This window comes from Entelurus aequoreus, linkage group LG02 (assembly GCF_033978785.1).
Source record: "Entelurus aequoreus isolate RoL-2023_Sb linkage group LG02, RoL_Eaeq_v1.1, whole genome shotgun sequence".
Classification (NCBI taxonomy): Eukaryota; Metazoa; Chordata; class Actinopteri; order Syngnathiformes; family Syngnathidae; genus Entelurus; species Entelurus aequoreus.
In genome coordinates, this window is record NC_084732.1 from 95,530,811 (window position 1) to 95,549,624 (window position 18,814).

The 18,814-nt window shown below is 36.7% G+C and overlaps 1 protein-coding gene and 1 long non-coding RNA gene across 2 annotated transcripts in view; one reads left to right on the plus strand and one right to left on the minus strand.

The window, feature by feature from the left end:
• gpc5a (glypican 5a) overlaps positions 1-1,838 on the minus strand; it is a 407,804-nt gene extending 405,966 nt beyond the window's left edge. Inside the window, exon 1 of the mRNA XM_062035416.1 lies at positions 1,457-1,838. Within this exon, the coding sequence (XP_061891400.1) occupies positions 1,457-1,598 (142 nt within the window). The 5' untranslated portion in view covers positions 1,599-1,838. The remainder of the gene's footprint in view (positions 1-1,456) is intronic.
• A 5,785-nt stretch (positions 1,839-7,623) lies between these two features.
• Positions 7,624-18,814, plus strand: part of LOC133665069 (uncharacterized) — a 62,496-nt gene continuing 51,305 nt past the window's right edge. The window contains exon 1 of the long non-coding RNA XR_009828685.1: positions 7,624-8,196. This is a non-coding gene — a long non-coding RNA (uncharacterized LOC133665069). The remainder of the gene's footprint in view (positions 8,197-18,814) is intronic.

Consider the following 18,814-nt stretch of genomic DNA (forward strand, 5'->3'; position numbering starts at 1 on the left):
ACATTGCAACACATGCCAATACGGCCGGGTTAACTTATAAAGTGCAATTTTAAATTTCCCGCAAAACTTCCGGTTGGAAACGTCTATGTATGATGACGTATGCGCGTGACGTCAATGGTTGAAACGGAAGTATTCAAACACCATTGTATCCAATACAAAAAGCTCTGTTTTCATCGCAAAATTCCACAGTATTCTGGACATCTGTGTTGGTGAATCTTTTGCAATTTGTTTAATGAACAATGAAGACTGCAAAGAAGAAAGCTGTAGGTGGGATCGGTGTATTAGCGGCTGGCTGCAGCAACACAACCAGGAGGACGCGTTGGATAGCAGACGCGCTATCCAACGCTAGCCGCCGACCGCATCGATGATCGGGTGAAGTCCTTCGTCGCTCCGTTGATCACTGGAACGCAGGTGAGCACGGGTGTTGATGAGCAGATTAGGGCTGGCTGGCGTAGGTGGATAGCTAATGTTTTTAGCATAGCTCTGTGAGGTCCCGTAGCTAAGTTAGCTTCAATGGCGTTGTTAGCAACAGCATTGTTAAGCTTCGCCAGGCTGGAAAGCATTAACCGTGTAGTTACATGTCCATGGTTTAATAGTATTGTTGATTTTCTGTCTATCCTTCCAGTCAGGGGTTTATTTCTTTTGTTTCTATCTGCAGTTAAGCCCGATGCTATCACGTTAGCTCCATAGCTAAAGTGCTTTGCCGATGTATTGTCGTGGAGATAAAAGTCACTGTGAATGTCCATTTCGCGTTCTCGACTCTCATTTTCAAGAGGATATAGTATCCGAGGTGGTTTAAAATACAAATCTGTGATCCACAATAGAAAAAGGAGAAAGTGTGGAATCCAATGAGCCCTTGTACCTAAGTTACGGGCAGAGCGAAAAAAGATACGTCCTGCACTGCACTCTAGTCCTTCACTCTCACGTTCCTCATCCACGAATCTTTCATCCTGGTTCAAATTAATGGGGTAATCGTCGCTTTCTCGGTCCGAATCGCTCTCGCTGCTGGTGTAAACAATGGGGAAATGTGAGGAGCCTTTCAACCTGCAACGTCACGCTACTTCTGGTACAGGCAAGGCTTTTTTTATTAGCGACCAAAAGTTGCGAACTTTATCGTCAATGTTCTCTACTAAATCCTTTCAGCAAAAATATGGCAATATCGCAAAATGATCAAGTATGACACATAGAATGGATCTACTATCCCCGTTTAAATAAAAAAAATTCATTTCAGTAGGCCTTTAAAGTAGGACATCACAGAATGCCTAGGTGGGAAACGCACAGCCCGCATATAAATATGACACACATTCGTGGACTCTCCCTTCGAGTTAAAGGTTGACAGCTGCACTGATATGAGAATGTTTACACATCGATAAGCTTCTCCATGCGTAAAAAAAACAGCCTGTATGTAAACACAATGTAACAGGAACAAGGAATACAGTACGAAATGTTTGTTTACCTGGTCTTGGACTTAAAGGCAGCAACTGGTTCGGTCCAATTTGCCGAAGTTGGAAAACTTTGCGCACTTCGTCGCATTTTTGCGTGTTTCCAAAACCAAAGCCGGCAAAACACGCCAACAGAAAAATGCTACTCGTCCACATAATGAGTATTTAGGGGGATTTATCTTTATCCAAACTAATCTTCAAAAAAAGAAAGTGAGCAAGTGTCCCGTTCAGGTAAGTCCAGATCACATCGTAGCTTTCCAGGGGTGTCGTGGAGGTGCAGATCCGGAGAAAAGATTGATTAAGTCCGGTCACAAAGTTGTGAGCTGTGAGCCGCTTGTCTGCAAACTTAATGCCGGCATGCACGCTGTCCAACTCGGGAAGAACCGTCCTCACATCGGGGGGGAGGCGGTACCGTCTTGCTACCTGTTCCTTTCCTATGGAGTACTCGTGGTGGCACCCTGAGCGATGGCGGCATCTTTCGGACAAAAAGTGTAACTACACTTTGTGGCTTGTTTATTTTACAATGTGGTTTAGACGTTACAATGTCAACAGGGCAAAACTAGAAAATATAATGGAGATTAGATTTAGACTTCCTTTTATTGTCATTCAAATTTGAACTTTACAGTACAGATAAGAATTAGATTAGATAAGATTAATGTCTCTATTAGTTCATAATCTATTAGTTCATAACTTTTATGGACAGAATTTCTAGGCGCAGTCAGGGCGTTGAGGGGATCCGGTTTGGTGGCTGCAGGATTAGGTATCTGCTTTTTGCAGATGATGTGGTCCTGATGGCTTCATCTGGCCAGGATCTTCAGCTCTCGCTGGATCGGTTCGCAGCTGAGTGTGAAGCGACTGGGATGAGAATCAGCACCTCCAAGTCCGAGTCCATGGTTCTCGCCCGGAAAAGGGTGGAGTGCCATCTCCGGGTTGGGGAGGAGATCTTGCCCCAAGTGGAGGAGTTCAAGTACCTCAGAGTCTTGTTCACGAGTGAGGGAAGAGTGGATCGTGAGATCGACAGGCGGATCGGTGCGGCGTCTTCAGTAATGTATCGGTCCATTGTGGTGAAGAAGGAGCTGAGCCGCAAGGCAAAGCTCTCAATTTACCGGTCCATCTACGTTCCCATCCTCACCTATGGTCATGAGCTTTGGGTTATGACAGAAAGGACAAGATCACGGGTACAAGCGGCGGAAATTAGTTTCCTCCGCCGGGTGGCAGGTCTCTCCCTTAGAGATAGGGTGAGAAGGTCTGTCATCCGGGAGGAGCTCAAAGTAAAGCCACTGCTCCTCCACATCGAGAGGAGCCAGATGAGGTGGCTCGGGCATCTGGTCAGGATGCCACCCGAACACCTCCCTAGGGAGGTGTTTAGGGCACGTCCGACCGGTACGAGGCCACGGGGAAGACCCAGGACACGTTGGGAAGACTATGTCTCCCGGCTGGCCTGGGAACGCCTCGGGAAGAGCTAGACGAAGTGGCTGGGGAGAGGGAAGTCTGGGCTTCCCTGCTTAGGCTGCTGCCCCCGCGACCCGACCTCGGATAAGCGGAAGAAGATGGATGGATGGATGGTCTCTATTAGGAAAGCTTTTTAGACAACGAATTTATGCAACTGCATTTTAATTTTGTGAAGGAAAATGTTTTGCAACAAATGATGCTGACAATGTCATTTAATAAAAACATGGAAATTCAGTTAAGAAAAAAATGATGGTATGATTTGCAGGTTTAACTTGAGTATTTGATTAATTCCATTTGTTTTCACTCCTCTCTGTCTGTCTGATTGTGGCGGTCCGCTTACCATGAATTGATTAACGTGGACCCTGACTTAAACAAGTTGAAAAAGTTATTCGGGTGTTACCATTTAGTGGTCAATTGTACGGAATATGTACTGTACTGTGCAATCTACTAATAAAAGTTTCAATCAATCAATCAGTAAGTCGGACCCGTTTCCAGTGAGGGTTGGACTCCGTCGAGGCTGCCCTTTGTAACCGATTCTGTTCATAACTTTTATGGACAGAATTTCTAGGCCCAGTCAGGGCGTTGAGGGGATTAGGTCTCTGCTTTTTGCAGATGATGTGGTCGTGATGGCTTCATCTGGCCAGGATCTTCAGCTCTTGCTGGATCGGTTCGCAGCCTTAGTGTGAAGCAACTGAGATGAGAATCAGAACCGATTCCATGGTTCTCGCCCGGAAAAGGGTGGAGAGCCATCTCCGGGTTGGGGAGGAGACCCTGCCCCAAGTGGAAGAGTTCAAGTACCTTGGAGTCTTGTTCACGAGTGAGTGAAGACTGGATTGTAAGATCGACAGGCGGATCGGTGCGGCGTCTTCAGTAATGTTGACGCTGTATCGATACGTTCTGATGAAGGAGCTGAGCCAGAAGGCAAAGCTCTCAATTTACCGGTCGATCTACATTCCCATCCTCACCTATGGTCGTGAGCGTTAGGTTATGACTGAAAGGACAAGATCACGGGTACAAGCGGCCGAAATGAGTTTCCTCCGCCAGGTGGCGGGGCTCTCCCTTAAGAGATAGGGTGAGAAGCTCTGCCATCCGGGAGGAGGGCAAACTAAAGCCGCTGCTCCTCCACATCGAGGAGCCAGATGAGGTGGTTCGGGCATCTGGTCAGGATGCCACCCGAACGCCTCCCTTGGGAGGGCACATCCGACCAGTAGGAGGCCACAGGGAAGACCCAGGACACGTTGGGAAGACTATGTCTCCCGGCTGGCCAGGGAACGCTTCAGGATCCCCCGGGAGAAGCTCAACAAAGTGGCTGGGGAGAGGGAAGTCTGGGCTTCTCTGTTTAGGCTGCTGCCCCCGCAACCCGACCTCGGAAGATGGATGGATGAGCATTTTTCATTTGAGGTAGGAACATTTCATGTGTAATTGTACTTTTGGAAGTTGTATATTCCTTGAAACTCGTAACAAATTATTTAAAAAATTAATGGTACAAAAGGTCAGTGGATAAAAAGCGCAGTTTCAAAACTCACATTCTTTGAGACTGAAGCAATCCAACCTGTCAGAACTAGCCAATGAAGTGCTTCGGTCTTAATTTACCTGAAGTGGGTCTCGAGTTTTGAAGCAGTATTTATTTAGACTTAGACAACAAACTTTAATGATCCACAAGGGAAATTGATCAAAGACAAGTGATAAAAAAAAAAGAAAGGAAGTTAAGAACACCAAAAATTAAGTAAAATGAAGTCAAAGGAGCTACTGTGATGTGCTGCCAATATTTCTGCACTGTTTATTTTACACTGAATTGTTCACACCAATTTTCATTCACATGTAATTTTTTTTGCACACGGTTTTATCAAATTATCAGCATAATCTGGTGTAAAAAAATATTTCCTAATAGACACTAATCTGTAGTCAACATCAAATTTACTGGGAGTAATCAGTAACTCAAAGAGGTCTGTCACTAATCAAAATCAGTTGTAATACAACATTGTTCTTAACGGCGGTACAATATTCAGGTACGTTATTTTGAACAGTTGTGTAATTACAAATGCACACAGACTGAACCCATTTTCACTTTTTTTATTTACATGAGCACAATTACAAAACACTTTACATGCCAAACATTAAAAGTTAAGGTCACCGTTTACTCGTCCGTCTGACCATATCCTCATTCCTATACAGGCCGGGACAAGTGCAATACCTCAAATTTACAGCATTGCTACTAATCCCCACCTCCACAAGAAAGGACATCGTACACATTTTGTCGACAATACGTAGCCCGATGAGATATTTCATCCACCTGGTCAGTTTTGCATGGATTTGCACAGCAAACAGTTAAAAGCTGAATGCAAACCAGCAAAACTGACCAAGCGACGACGAGTCAAAGTTAACAGCATACATGAGAGCGTCAAAAAAAAAAAGATAGTAAGTTAGAAGTACTTCAAGTGCTTACATTGCAGTAGATAGGAGAAAAGTACTACCTGCACTATAAGCACTTTAGTACTGCTGAACCAGTGGACAAGTTGACACCCTAAAAACGAGACACTTTAGATTTTCAGCACACACACTAAAAAAAGGTATGTGTTCTGATTTTAGCGGGGATGCCATGTCCAAAAACCAAAAAAAAAGACCCAAACAGGTGGAGAGCAAGCAGGCCACCATCAGTTTTGCATAGATTTGCACAACTCATCTATTCTTGTAGTGCAACAATGCAAAACTAGCAGAGAACTGCAAGACAAATTAGGCCCAATTAGGAAGTTAGGATTGGTTTGTGTGGCAGCATGTCACAGCCCCTTATGCCAGAAGGAGCACTTAGGGCAGTAGGTGCTAGTCTATTTCACTATCTGCACTAGATGCACCTTAGCACAAAGACAGTTCTGCAAAAATAAAAAATAAACTGGACGGGAGGTGACTGAACACACATGTCCGAGTATTGCTTTAAGTGCCTCCACTGCAGTAGGTATTGAATAGATCTACCTGCACTGTAAGCACTTTGGCAATACACGGACTCCATCAGCAGGGGCTCCACGCTTGAATGTGTCCATGTCAACGTGGACCTGCAGGGAGGACACAGGAGATATAGTGAATATTGCACCAGGCAACAGGTAAATGCAATGCAAACTTGTGATTGCATAAATGTCTATGAAGGTGGAGAATTGTGTGTACAGCTCCACTAATGGACATTGGAGTGTTACTTTCAAAGGCAAAATTAAAGTATTGCTAGAAACATAATTTTACATGGGACTTTATTGTATTATATGTATAGTACATGTTCCAAAAAGAAAAAAGCATAAAACACAGTATATTTAAATATACTAAATGTAAAAAAGGGAATAAATATCCAAAATAATCTAGTTTGGTTACGCCAACACAAAGTTGTAAAAGTTTCAACTACAATTCTAAATAAGATGCCAAAAGCAAACTGAAATCAAATATACACAGCTTAAAGATTGATCAATACCTATTAAGGATGATTTATCAAAACATAAAAGAAATATACTTGAACAGAACGTTCACGATGGTTACACCAAAAAGTAACGCTATGAATCACGTTTTTGGGGCATTTTTATGCTACTTCCAAGCATCTCCTTTTTATTATCGTCGATTTTAAATGGTCAAACTAATGCATATTATATATGCATGCCCTAGTAAACAAACAAAATGTCATTTTTATTTTGATTGTTACATTTAAGTCCCATCTTAAAACTCATTTGTATACTCTGGCCTTTAAATAGACCCCCTTTTTAGACCAGTTGATCTGCCGTTTCTTTTCTTTTCTCCTCTGCACCCCTCTCCCTTGTGGAGAGGGGGGGGCACAGGTCCGGTGGCCATGGATGAAGTGCTGGCTGTCCAGAGTCGGGACCCGGGGTGGACCGCTCGCCTGTGCATCGGTTGGGGACATCTCTGCGCTGCTGACCCGTCTCCGCTCGGAATGGTTTCCCGCTGGCCCCACTATGGACCGGACTCTCACTATAATGTTGGATCCACTATGGGCTGGACTTTCGCTGATATGTTGGATCCACTATGGACTGGACCAGGGGTCGGGAACCTTTTTGGCTGAGAGAGCCATGAAAGTTAAATATTTTTAAATGTATTTCTGTGAAAGCCGTATAATACTTTTTAACAATGAATAGAACTAAATGAGAGCATTTTTAAGTAAGACCAACATTTTTAGAGTATAATAAGTCTCTTATCTTACCATTAATGCGACTTCTGGTGCTGCATGGTTTTGCAGTCTGGTTGATACGTGGTTATTTTCAACACTGTGATTACCAGCGGAATTATTCATTACTTATCGTGTTAAGCAGTGTCAGCTAAGATTTATCTGAGAGCCAGATGCAGTCATCAAAAGAGCCACATCTGGCTCTAGAGCCGTAGGTCCCCTACCCCTGGACTCACTATTATGTTAGATCCACTATGGACTGGACTTTCACAATATTATGTCAGACCCACTCGACATCCATTGCTTTCGGTCTCCCCTAGGGGGGGGTTACCCACATTTGCGGTCCTCTCCAAGGTTTCATATTGTCATTCACATCGACGTCCCACTGGGGTTGAGTTTTTCCTTGCCCTTATGTGGGCTCTGTACCGAGGATGTCGTTGTGGCTTGTGCAGCCCTTTTGAGACACTTGTGATTTAGGGCTATATAAATAAACATTGATTGATTGATTGTTAGATAAGCTCGATGCGGTTGTAAAAAAAACATGACTTGGTCAAATGTGATGAATGAGTAGAACAATCTGGAGGCCCCGCGTTTCTTTTTGCACCGCGGGAAGCGCGTGCGCGGGGAGTGCTGCTTACCCCTCCCCCACAGCCTTCAACATGGCGCCTCGAAGTGCGCCAACCTGAGCGTAAATAACCCTTAAATAAAAAATATTAAAAAAAATAGACAAAAGGCGAAGTACTTTTGAGCGCTGTCGTTGTCCAGCGGCGACTTTACCCGCGCGTCTTGTGGTTTTGAGTCCCCCCCCTTCATAAAAAAAAAAAAAAGAAAACACGCCACTCGTTGAGCGGGGTTAGCATAGCCGCGGCTAGCACGGCGACAAACATGGTGTCGGTTACAATATTAGACAGTATCTTGTACGTTATTTGGCCGGCTGGTGGGTTCTTTAACCGAACAGTGCGTCTTTTGGAAGTCGGTGTTCGGCGTGGGGACGAGCATGCGGTCGGAAGTTGAGGCTAGCTATGCTAAGCTAACCAGGCTAAAAGCGCGGCCTAAGCTTGCCCCATGTGCTGCCGCTTTGTTCTGGGGGGCACTTTAACTCACACACCACCGCACTCCACACGGACCCGTCCCGGTTAAAACCAGGTAGATATACTCGCTATTTAAAAGTGCCTCACTACCCACGCGTGAAACGACGCAAACGCACCCTTATTATTAGGCAGGTTTTAAGTAGTTCAGCTTGTTTCAAATCTCCCCCCCTTCAATGGTGGAAGCCGAGGGGGCTGCCATGCGCCTCATGTTCCGCTGTTTTCATCGCCGAAAACCACGGCGAATTCCGTGGGTCTTTTTTTATTATTTTTTTAAAAACCAAACAAAAAAAAGCATTCCACGTGACACGGGGCAGACATGAAAACACCAAACAAATGTAACAATTCGGCGTGCGAGTACAAAGACTTAAAACACACCAAAGCGGGACTTCCCTCGGCTGATAAACATGCGCTCGGGTTAGTCTACTCACCAAGCCCCGAAATCCTCCATCTTCGCTACTTGCTTCCTTCCTGGCCGCCGCCGATATATATATATATATATATATATATATATATTAAAAAAAGAACAAACAAGCAATTAACGTGCAAAAACTTTTGAGGGGGAGAGGAGAGAGGAAAAAAGCATGCGTGCTGGATGTGTGGTCCCGATTGCGGGGTTAGGAAAGTGGCGCGCAGGCGAGCAGTTGGTAACCATGTGGTGAATGAAGGGCGGCTCCCACTCAACGTAAATATGTAGCTACAACCCCCAACTCCGACATTTGCATACATCAACTACGGCACTTCCGACAACACGCAGCCTCAACAAGCGTCTTCGAAACCACCCCGGATGTTTATTTATTTATTTATTTTAATCATTGTTTACATTTTAACTCTGGAGGAAATATACATATAGTTGATGTCCATTGCATTGAAACGAATGGTCAAGACTGTGCATGATTGTAGAAGTTCATTTCAAATATTATACATTTATTTTGTTTTGTAGATTAAACTTCAGATAATAATTCACCTGTTGCTACACTTAACCGTCATTATTTTAATCTTCATATTAGTTATCTTCAAAGCCAAACATATGTAAGTATGGAAGCCCCCAAAATACTCCCATGGTAAGTCATAATTGTTTTAATACATAAAATAAATTATTATTATGAGATTAAAAAAAGGTCAAAATTATGACATGAAAATACATAATTAATTAATTATGATGACTTTTTATCTCCTGGTTTCGACGTTTAACACATGATCACAACTTTTTATTTCATAATTATGACTTTTTATCTCATAATCATATGGAAATATGGAAGCATACAATCTGAAGACAAGACAAAAAAGTAAATTATGATATAAAATGTCATCATAATTATGACTCATAATTATCTCTGAGTTGTGACTCTCATCATTAATGAATCTTATTCGTTTAAAAAAAATCCTAAATTGTTTTATATATACAGTATATACAGTATATATATATGTATATGTATATATGTATGTATATATATATATATATATATATATATATATATATATATATATATATATATATATATATATATATATAATGTGTATGTATACATGACCTAACGTATATTCCGCTCTACCCTGGTAATGAGCACTGTATAATGGATAAACCACAGAAACCTCGACAATATATATATATATATATATATATATATATATATATATATATATATATATATATATATATATATATATATATATATAATGTATATATATATATATGTATATATATATATATATATATATATATATATATATATATATATATATATATATATATATATATATATATATATATATATATATATATATATATAATGTATATATATATATATATATATATATATATATATATATATATATATATATATATATATATATATATATATATATATATATATATATGTATATATATATATATGTGTGTGTGTGTTTGTGTGTGTGTGTGTGTGTGCGTGTGTGTGTCATTTCGAGTCAAAATTCATTAAGGATGTCTTTTAATTTCGATTTTTTTAATCTCATAATCATGACTTTTTATCTCATGATAATTACTTTTTATCTTATAATTTCTATTTTTCTTGTTTTGTCTTGGGGATTTCGGCTTTCATGTGACTATAAAAAGTCAAAGTTATGAGATAAGTCATGATTACGAGGAAATGATGAGACAAAAATTCTTAGTCATGATAAAAATGTTCTCATATTTAGACTTTTTGTCGTATAATGATGACTTTTTGTCGCATAATTATAACTTTTAATCTCACTATTTTGACTTTGTATCTTATTATGTCTTTTTATCTCGTAATCATATGGAAGTATGCAATGGAAGACAAGAAAATCTAAATTATGAGATGAAAAAACATAATTATGACGACTTTTTGTCTCATAATTCTGACTTTTTGTTTCATAATCATGACTTTTTATCAAATAATAATTACTTTTTATCTCATAATTTCGACTTTCCTGTCTTGTCTTGAGGATTTTTGCTTCCTATTATTATAGGTGATACATGATTATGAGATAAAAAGTAAATATTATGGGATTAAAATTCATAACTATACAATAAAAGTCCAGATTATAAAACAAAGAATCATCTCATAATCGCAATTGGAATTTGTTATCTCATCATTATGAGTTTTTGTTTTATAATCTTGACTTTGTATTGCATAATCATGACTTTTCATCTCATTAAGTATGACTTGTTGCCTCAGAATTATGACTTACCATTGGTGTATTTTTGTGAAGGTCCTTTTTTAAGGATGTAAAATAATTTTGGAGTCATATTTTTGTTTTACTTTTATTGAATCGTCAGCCCTGAACAAAACTATCAAACATATAATGTTGTTTTTTATAATGCACCATTTTGAAAGTGTTTTGATCAGATAATGTTGTTGTATTTGTTTGTTTTTTGACCATGTATACAGTTTCAATACGATACATTAAAAATATAATTTTTTACATAATTTAATTTCTCATTATAACATGTCCGAAAAAAAAGTAGGAAGAAGCAACTTGCATTAAATCCTAACCCTTTTCCACTTCATAGCAATCACATTTATTTACTTCACTTCACTTCCTATTCTAACTGACCTTTTTTGTAACAAAGTTAGTGAATGAAGTGTACTTTTGTAGTTGTTTCCCCATATTTCTACACAATAACTCAGACATGGTAACGCTAGCAAGCAGGAAAGAATATGAACTGATTTTTGGACCAATACATATTTTACCTTGTCACAGGTTTAAATTAGTAAAATAACTCATGTTATGCAAGTGTGTACTAATTCATAGGCATGTCCAAAAAATTGAATTTTGAATGAGTCGCGATTCTTATTTTTAATTAATTTTAATCGATTAAAAAACTCATATATACATATATATATATATATGTATATACGTTTGTATACATATATACAGTATACAGTACATATATATATATATATATATATATATATATATATATATATATATATATATATATATATATATATATATATATATATATATATATATATATACTGTATAGATATAGTTATAGGTATAGATATAAATATATAGATATATATATACACATATATATGTGTGTATATATATATATACTGTATATATATGTAAATATATGTATATATATGTATGTATATATATATATATACTGTATATATATATGTATATGTAAATGTATGTATATATATACTGTATATATATATATATATATATATATATATATATATATATATATATATATATATATATATATATATAGGTAAATGTATATATATATATATAGGTAAATGTATATATATATAGGTAAATGTATGTGTATATATATATATATATATATATATATATATATATATATATATATATATATATATATATATATATATATGTGTGTGTGTGTGTGTGTATATGTATGTATATATATATATATATATATATATATATATATATATATATATATATATATATATATATATATATATATATATATATATATATATATATATATACATATATAAACGTGCATATGCATCCACGTTTATGGATGTATGTTATATTGTCTTTTTATTCCAGCCAGTTAATCCATTTTGGGGGGAATTGAGGGGGATAATTATGATGCGTTCAAGAGTCTTACGGCCTGAGGGAAGAAGCTGTTACAGAACCTGGAGGTTCTGCTTCGGAGGCTGCGGAACCTCTTTCTAGAGTCCAACAGTGAAAACAGTCCTTGGTGGGGGTGGGAGGAGTCTTTGCAGATTTACTGAGCCCTGGTCAGGCAGCGGCTTTTTGCGATCTCCATAATGTTAACTATATCTCCTGTTTGCTGCTTCTCTGTCAAACACACCATCAGCAGCTTTTCCTAATCAAGCATAAATGTGCATTTTAAACATTCCGCTTCAGTATGGTGCAGTCCAGCAAGCGATACGCTCGAATTGTTTCACCAAGTTCATGTTTTTGATGGTTTTTTTTAACTTTAATTTACTGAATGTCATCCACTACTTCTGTTCAATTTCCTTCCTTCCCATGTTATGTTATGTTGCTCTCGAGCTATGAGCTAATGCTAGCGAGTAAGACCGGAAGTTTTGCTATGAAAAAATTCACATTAATTTTTTTACAGGAGTCCATTGTCAAAAATACATTTTTAGGTCGTATCCATAACCTGCAACCTGTTTTTAAAAAGTTTCATTATCATTGTTATACCAAAAAATACATACACAGAATCGGTTTGAACGGAAAATGGATTCTGTCGAATCGTCAACCCAAGGAATCCGAATCGGATCGAATCATTAGCGTGAAAAATACTCTACTAGCTTTTGCTTCCTCCTGCATTTCATAAAAGATAAAAGGCCTGTTTGAAACTTGCTCAAAGTTTTAATTTGAGACAATGAATATGTGCCATATTAATAACCAATAACACAAAAATAGTTTGAATGCTTTTGGAAGCGGGATGTGGAATATTGCAACGTTCTCATTTAGCGACTTCAACACTCCTAACAATAATAATACGGGGCGGTATAGCTCAGTTGGTAGAGCGGCCGTGCCAGCAACTTGAGGGTTCCAGGTTCGATCCCCGCTTCCACCATCCTAGTCACTGCCGCTGTGTCCTTGGGCAAGACACTTTACCCACCTGCTCCCAGTGCCACCCACACTGGTTTGAATGCAACTTAGATATTGGGTTTCACTGTGTATAAGCGCTTTGAGTCACTAGAGAAAAGTGCTATATAAATATAATTCATTTCATAATACAACTTCATGATCATTGTTAGCCTAATGCTAATTTACTATGTTTGGTTTTTGAATAAGAAATGTGCTTTTGTTTGTTTGTGGGTCTAAAAAAAACGATTTTCAAATGAATCTCAAACTATTCTTATTTGTAACAATTCTTCATCAATTCCAAAAAAAATCTAAAATGTTTTATTTTTAAAAATATGTCCTGTCCTGCCACTCAGGAAAATCATATAGTTGATGTAGACCCCAACTGTCAAACTCAAGGCCCGGGGGCCAGAAGTGACCCGCCACTTCATTTTATTTGGCCCTTGAAAGCCTGGAAATAATATGTATCAATAAAGTACTGTAACTTTTCTTACTAAATGTATTCTTTCTTTCTATTTTGGGAGAAAACAAAAATATGTACTCCATGTAATCGCAAATTATGTTAACTTAAATATTGTCTAATTATGCAAAAATATATTATCAAACATTCAAACCATTTTTTAAATAGAAATAAACACTAATCATGATTTCAAAGTAAGTTATCCATCAAAGTGTGCAATGTAAAAGTAGCAATAGATTTCATGGTAAAATTGTGAAATTTACTGTGGTTTTTAGAGCATTTTTGTCTAAATGAAAAAAACAGTACTTTTTTAACTGTAATAAACTGTGGTGCCGTTTTGGCATTTAGAATAATACACCGAAAAATCTACATTTAATGATTTGCGGTTAAAAAATAAAATAAAATAATAACTGGCAGCTCAGGTGCAAAAATGTTACTGTAAAATTGCAGTTTTTTTATTTACAGTAAAAAAACATGTACATTTTACAGTAAAATTCTGGCAACAGAGCTACCTTTTTTTTTTTTTTTTTAACCATAAAAACAGCAGTTTTGTTTTTCCATTTACAGTAATATACACTACATTTTGAGGTGAAATAGTTGCAAATGACCATATTTTTTTACATTTTAGTTTTTAAAAAATCTACTAATAAAACGCATTAAAAAAATGTGTAATAATAGTATTCACTGTTAGACGCGGCCCTCTGGGGCCAAACATAATTGCAATGTGGCCCTCGGTGAAAACGACTTTGACACCTCTGATGTAGACGATCGATATCTGCTGTGCAGATTTACTTTAGAAAAGAGAAGTGTTGGATACTTCTCATGTTGCCTTGTTTGTATTTGACTTTATTAAATGTTTGGGTAGGATTATAGTAAACGAAACAAGTTTTCTTTTAAGTTATATAGACATTTATCAGAGCTGTTTGTCTATTTTATGGAGGAATTTAGTTCATCATAGAACTGGAACCCGATGTTATGAAAAAGTACTGATTTTGAATCGAGAATCGAATCGAATCGTGTGGTGCCCAAAGGTTCACAGCCCTATTTTATGTTGTGTTGGGCTGGTCAGTTCAGTCTCTGCAAACTAGTCTTTTGTTGCACCCTAAAAAGGGTTGATACTGTAAGTATCGTACCTTATTACGCGCCGACTGTTTGATTGTAAAAATGCATCTTGGAGGTGTTGAAATGAAAAATTGCTAATCCTAATCAGATCATTTCGAATTGAGAATTGTTTTGAATCGAAATCGATTCTGAATCAAATCGTCACCCTCGAGAATCGAATCGAATCGTGTAGTGCCCAAAGATTCACTGTGTTGACGTGAATATTTCACTTATTGTTATACCGCTCTCTGTCTAAAATGTCAACATTTAAGATAAAAGTTAATTTTCCGGCCTTCAGTGATTTTGGTAAACAGAAAACTTTTCCCATCCAAAAATGTTTGCAATACTTTTATCTTCTTTTTCAGCTCTTTTTTCCCCCTCCGACCGAGAACAAAACAAGTGACTAAAGCACAACAAATGTTTCCATAAAAACTGCAGCAAAGTTTGGGCCTTCTAATAGAATTTTGCTTAAAAGGCCCAATTCACTCTCCTTAATATCTTGGGGCACAAAATATTTCATTTAAACGAGCTTAATGAATAGTTACTTAGAAAAGAACTTTATAGGTAAACAAACAGCATAACTTAGTGACTGCTTGAAATTACTTTAAAGTCGGGGTGTCCAAACTTTTCCACTGAGGGCCACATACTGAAAAATGAAAATATGTGGGAGCCATTTTGATATTTTTCATTTTCTAAACCAATACAATATTTAAATGTTTTTGTTTTTTTTATCCTTAGGGCTCCCATCAAGTTTGGTCCCGGGGACCCCGAAGGTGTTAAAAATAAGTCATGTAATATTATATTTTTAATTGTCCAAATCTTAAATCTCAAGAGTCTATCTGTCAATATAAATTTGTATGTCTTATTTATTAAAGGACAAAACACCTTTTAATGGCAAAAATACAAAATATGCAATATTTAGCCCCAACATTTCAAAGTAATATTTCATTTGAAGTAAATTAAATAGGTCAATAATTCAAAATACCCTTGCTATTAATGCATTATTATTTTTAGTGCAATGACAGTTTAAAAGAAAAGATCCCATTAAAATTCTAAATATTTGGGAATCCAAAATAGTCAACTTATAAAAGTGTTCAAAATTAATCATACTTTTTCATACTTCAGATCTATCCTTCAATTATGTTTTTATTTTTTTGTTATGGTTTTTGTTATTTATTATTTGTTATATATTATTTATTTATTATTTGTTATTTATTTATTTATCATTTATTATGGTTTTTGTTGTTTGTTTTGTGCCCTTTTTGTCAACCTAAAATATAATAATGAATTAAAATCAACGTTGTTATGAATTATTGGCTTATTGAAGGCTCCAATTACTTTACATCAAATATTCCCCCTTTGAAATATTTTCTGTGGAAAATATTGCATAATTTGTGTGTTTGCCGTATTGGCAAACAAACAAATAAAAAAACCAACAATAAAAACTTACAGTTTATGGATGGATTTGAAGTTGATCTCAAGTGTTAAAAGAAATAAAACGTTTGACTATTTTTAACACTTTTATAAGTGGGGCCTTTTTGAATCCCCAATAATTTTAGTGGGATTTGTTTTTTTTTACTATAACATCGCAAAAAATAATAATTAATTAAAATCAATGTTGTTCTGAATTATTGGCCTGTTTAAGGCTCCAATTAGTTCACATCAAATATTTGCCTTTGAAGTATTTTCTGTGGAAAATATTGCATATTTTGTGTGTTTGCCATACAAAAAAAACAACGGGCATAAAACAAACAAATAAAAAAAACAACTTAAAAATAATAAAAACTTACAGTTTATGGATGGTTTTGAAGTTGATCTAGAGACTTAAGTGTTGAAAGAAAGAAAACATTTGACTATTTTTTAACACTTTTATAAGTGGGGACCCAAGAATTTTAGTGTTTTTTTTTACTAATTAAAACAATAATAATAATGATGTATTAAAATCAATGTTGTTATGAATTGTTGGCATATTCAAGGCTCCAATTACTTCACATCAAATATTCCACTTTGAAATATTTTCTTTGGAAAATATTGCATATTTTGTGTGTTTGCCGTATAAAAAAAGACAATGGGCATAAAACAAACAAATAAAAAAACTACTTAAAAATAATAAAAACGTACACTTTATGGATGGATTTGAAGTTGATCTAGAGACTTAAGTGTTGAAAGAAAAAAAAAAAGTTTGACAAATTTTTAACGCTTTTATAAGTGGGGCCCTTTTGGATTCCTAAGAATTTTAGTGGAATACTTTTTTTTTTTTAACCGTAATTTCGGAAAAAATAATAATGAATGATTTATTGATCTGTTTAAGGCTCCAAATACTTCACATCAAAGATTCCACTTTGAAATATTTTCTCAGGAAAATATTGCATATTTTGTGTGTTTACCATATAAAAAAGCAATGGGCATAAAACAAACTTGAAAATATTAAAAACTTACAGTTTATGGATGGATTTGAAGTTGATCTAGAGACTTAAAGGCCTACTGAAAGCCACTACTACCGACCACGCAGTCTGATAGTTTATATATCAATGATGAAATCTTAACATTGCAACACATGCCAATACGGCCGGGTTAATTTATAAAGTGCAATTTTAAATTTCCCGGGAAATATCCGGCTGAAAACGTCTCGGTATGATGACGTTTGCGCGTGACGTCACGGATTGAGTGGACACTATTGTGTCCCAATACAAAAAGCTCTGTTTTCATCGCAAAATTCCACAGTATTCTGGACATCTGTGTTTGGGAATCTTTTGCAATTTGTTTAATGGACAATGAAGACAGCAAAGAAGAAAGCTGTAGGTGGGATCGGTGTATTAGCGGCTGGCTGCAGCAACACAACCAGGAGGACTTTGACTTGGATAGCAGACGCGCTACCGTGAGTATGCAGCTTTCTTCCAAACATTTGATACCCTTGCCCGTCCGTGCATGCCTCTATGTGCATGTCACGTACGTAACTTTGGGGAAATATATGTGCTGTATGAACTTTGCGGAATGAACTGTACTTTGGGCTGTGGGATTGAGTGTGTTGTGCGGGTGTTTGAGTTGTATTGGCGGGTTATATGGACGGGAAGGGGGAGGTGTTTGTTATGCGCGATTAATTTGTGGCATGTGAGATATAAGCCTGGTTGTGTTGTGGCTAATAGAGTATATATATGTCTTGTGTTTATTTACTGTTGTAGTCATTCCCAGCTGAATATCAGGTCCCATCCGCCTCTCACAGCATCTTCCCTATCTGAATCGCTTCCACTGTCCTCTAATCCTTCACTCTCACTTTCCTCATCCACGAATCTTTCATCCTCGCTCAAATTAATGGGGAAATCGTCGCTTTCTCGTTCCGAATCGCACACGCTGCTGGCGTCCATGATTGAAAACAATGTGCAGATGTGAGGAGCTCCACAACCTGTGACGTCACGCTACTTCCGGTACAGGCAAGGCTTTTTTATCAGCGACCAAAAGTTGCGAACTTTATCGTCGATGTTCTCTACTAAATCCTTTCAGCAAAAATATGGCAATATCGCGAAATGATCAAGTATGACACATAGAATGGACCTGCTATCCACGTTTAAATAAGAAAATCTCATTTCAGTAGGCCTTTAAGTGTTGAAAAAAAAAAAAGTTAGACTATTTTTAAAAAATTTTTTAAGTGGGGCCCTTTTGGATCCCCAAGAATTTAAGTGTTATTTTCCTATTTATTTTTTTTACTATAATTTCGCAAAAAATAATAATGAATAATAATCACTGTTGTTATGATTTATTTACCTGCTTAGGGCTCCAATTACTTTACATGAAATATTACACTCGACATCTTTTGGGGGTAAAAGATTGCACATTTTTTGTTTTTTGCCATAAAAACTTATAAGACTTTGACAAAAAAGGGCATAAAAAAATGTGTTTTACTTATATCGACAGATAGCCCTGAAGTTGATCTAGAGATTTAAGTATCTAAAACTTGATTATGATAACAATAATAATAATATATGACTTGTTATTTTTTACATTTTTATGATTGAGACCCTTACAGGTGCACAGGATTAAATTTAAGGGGAGCCCT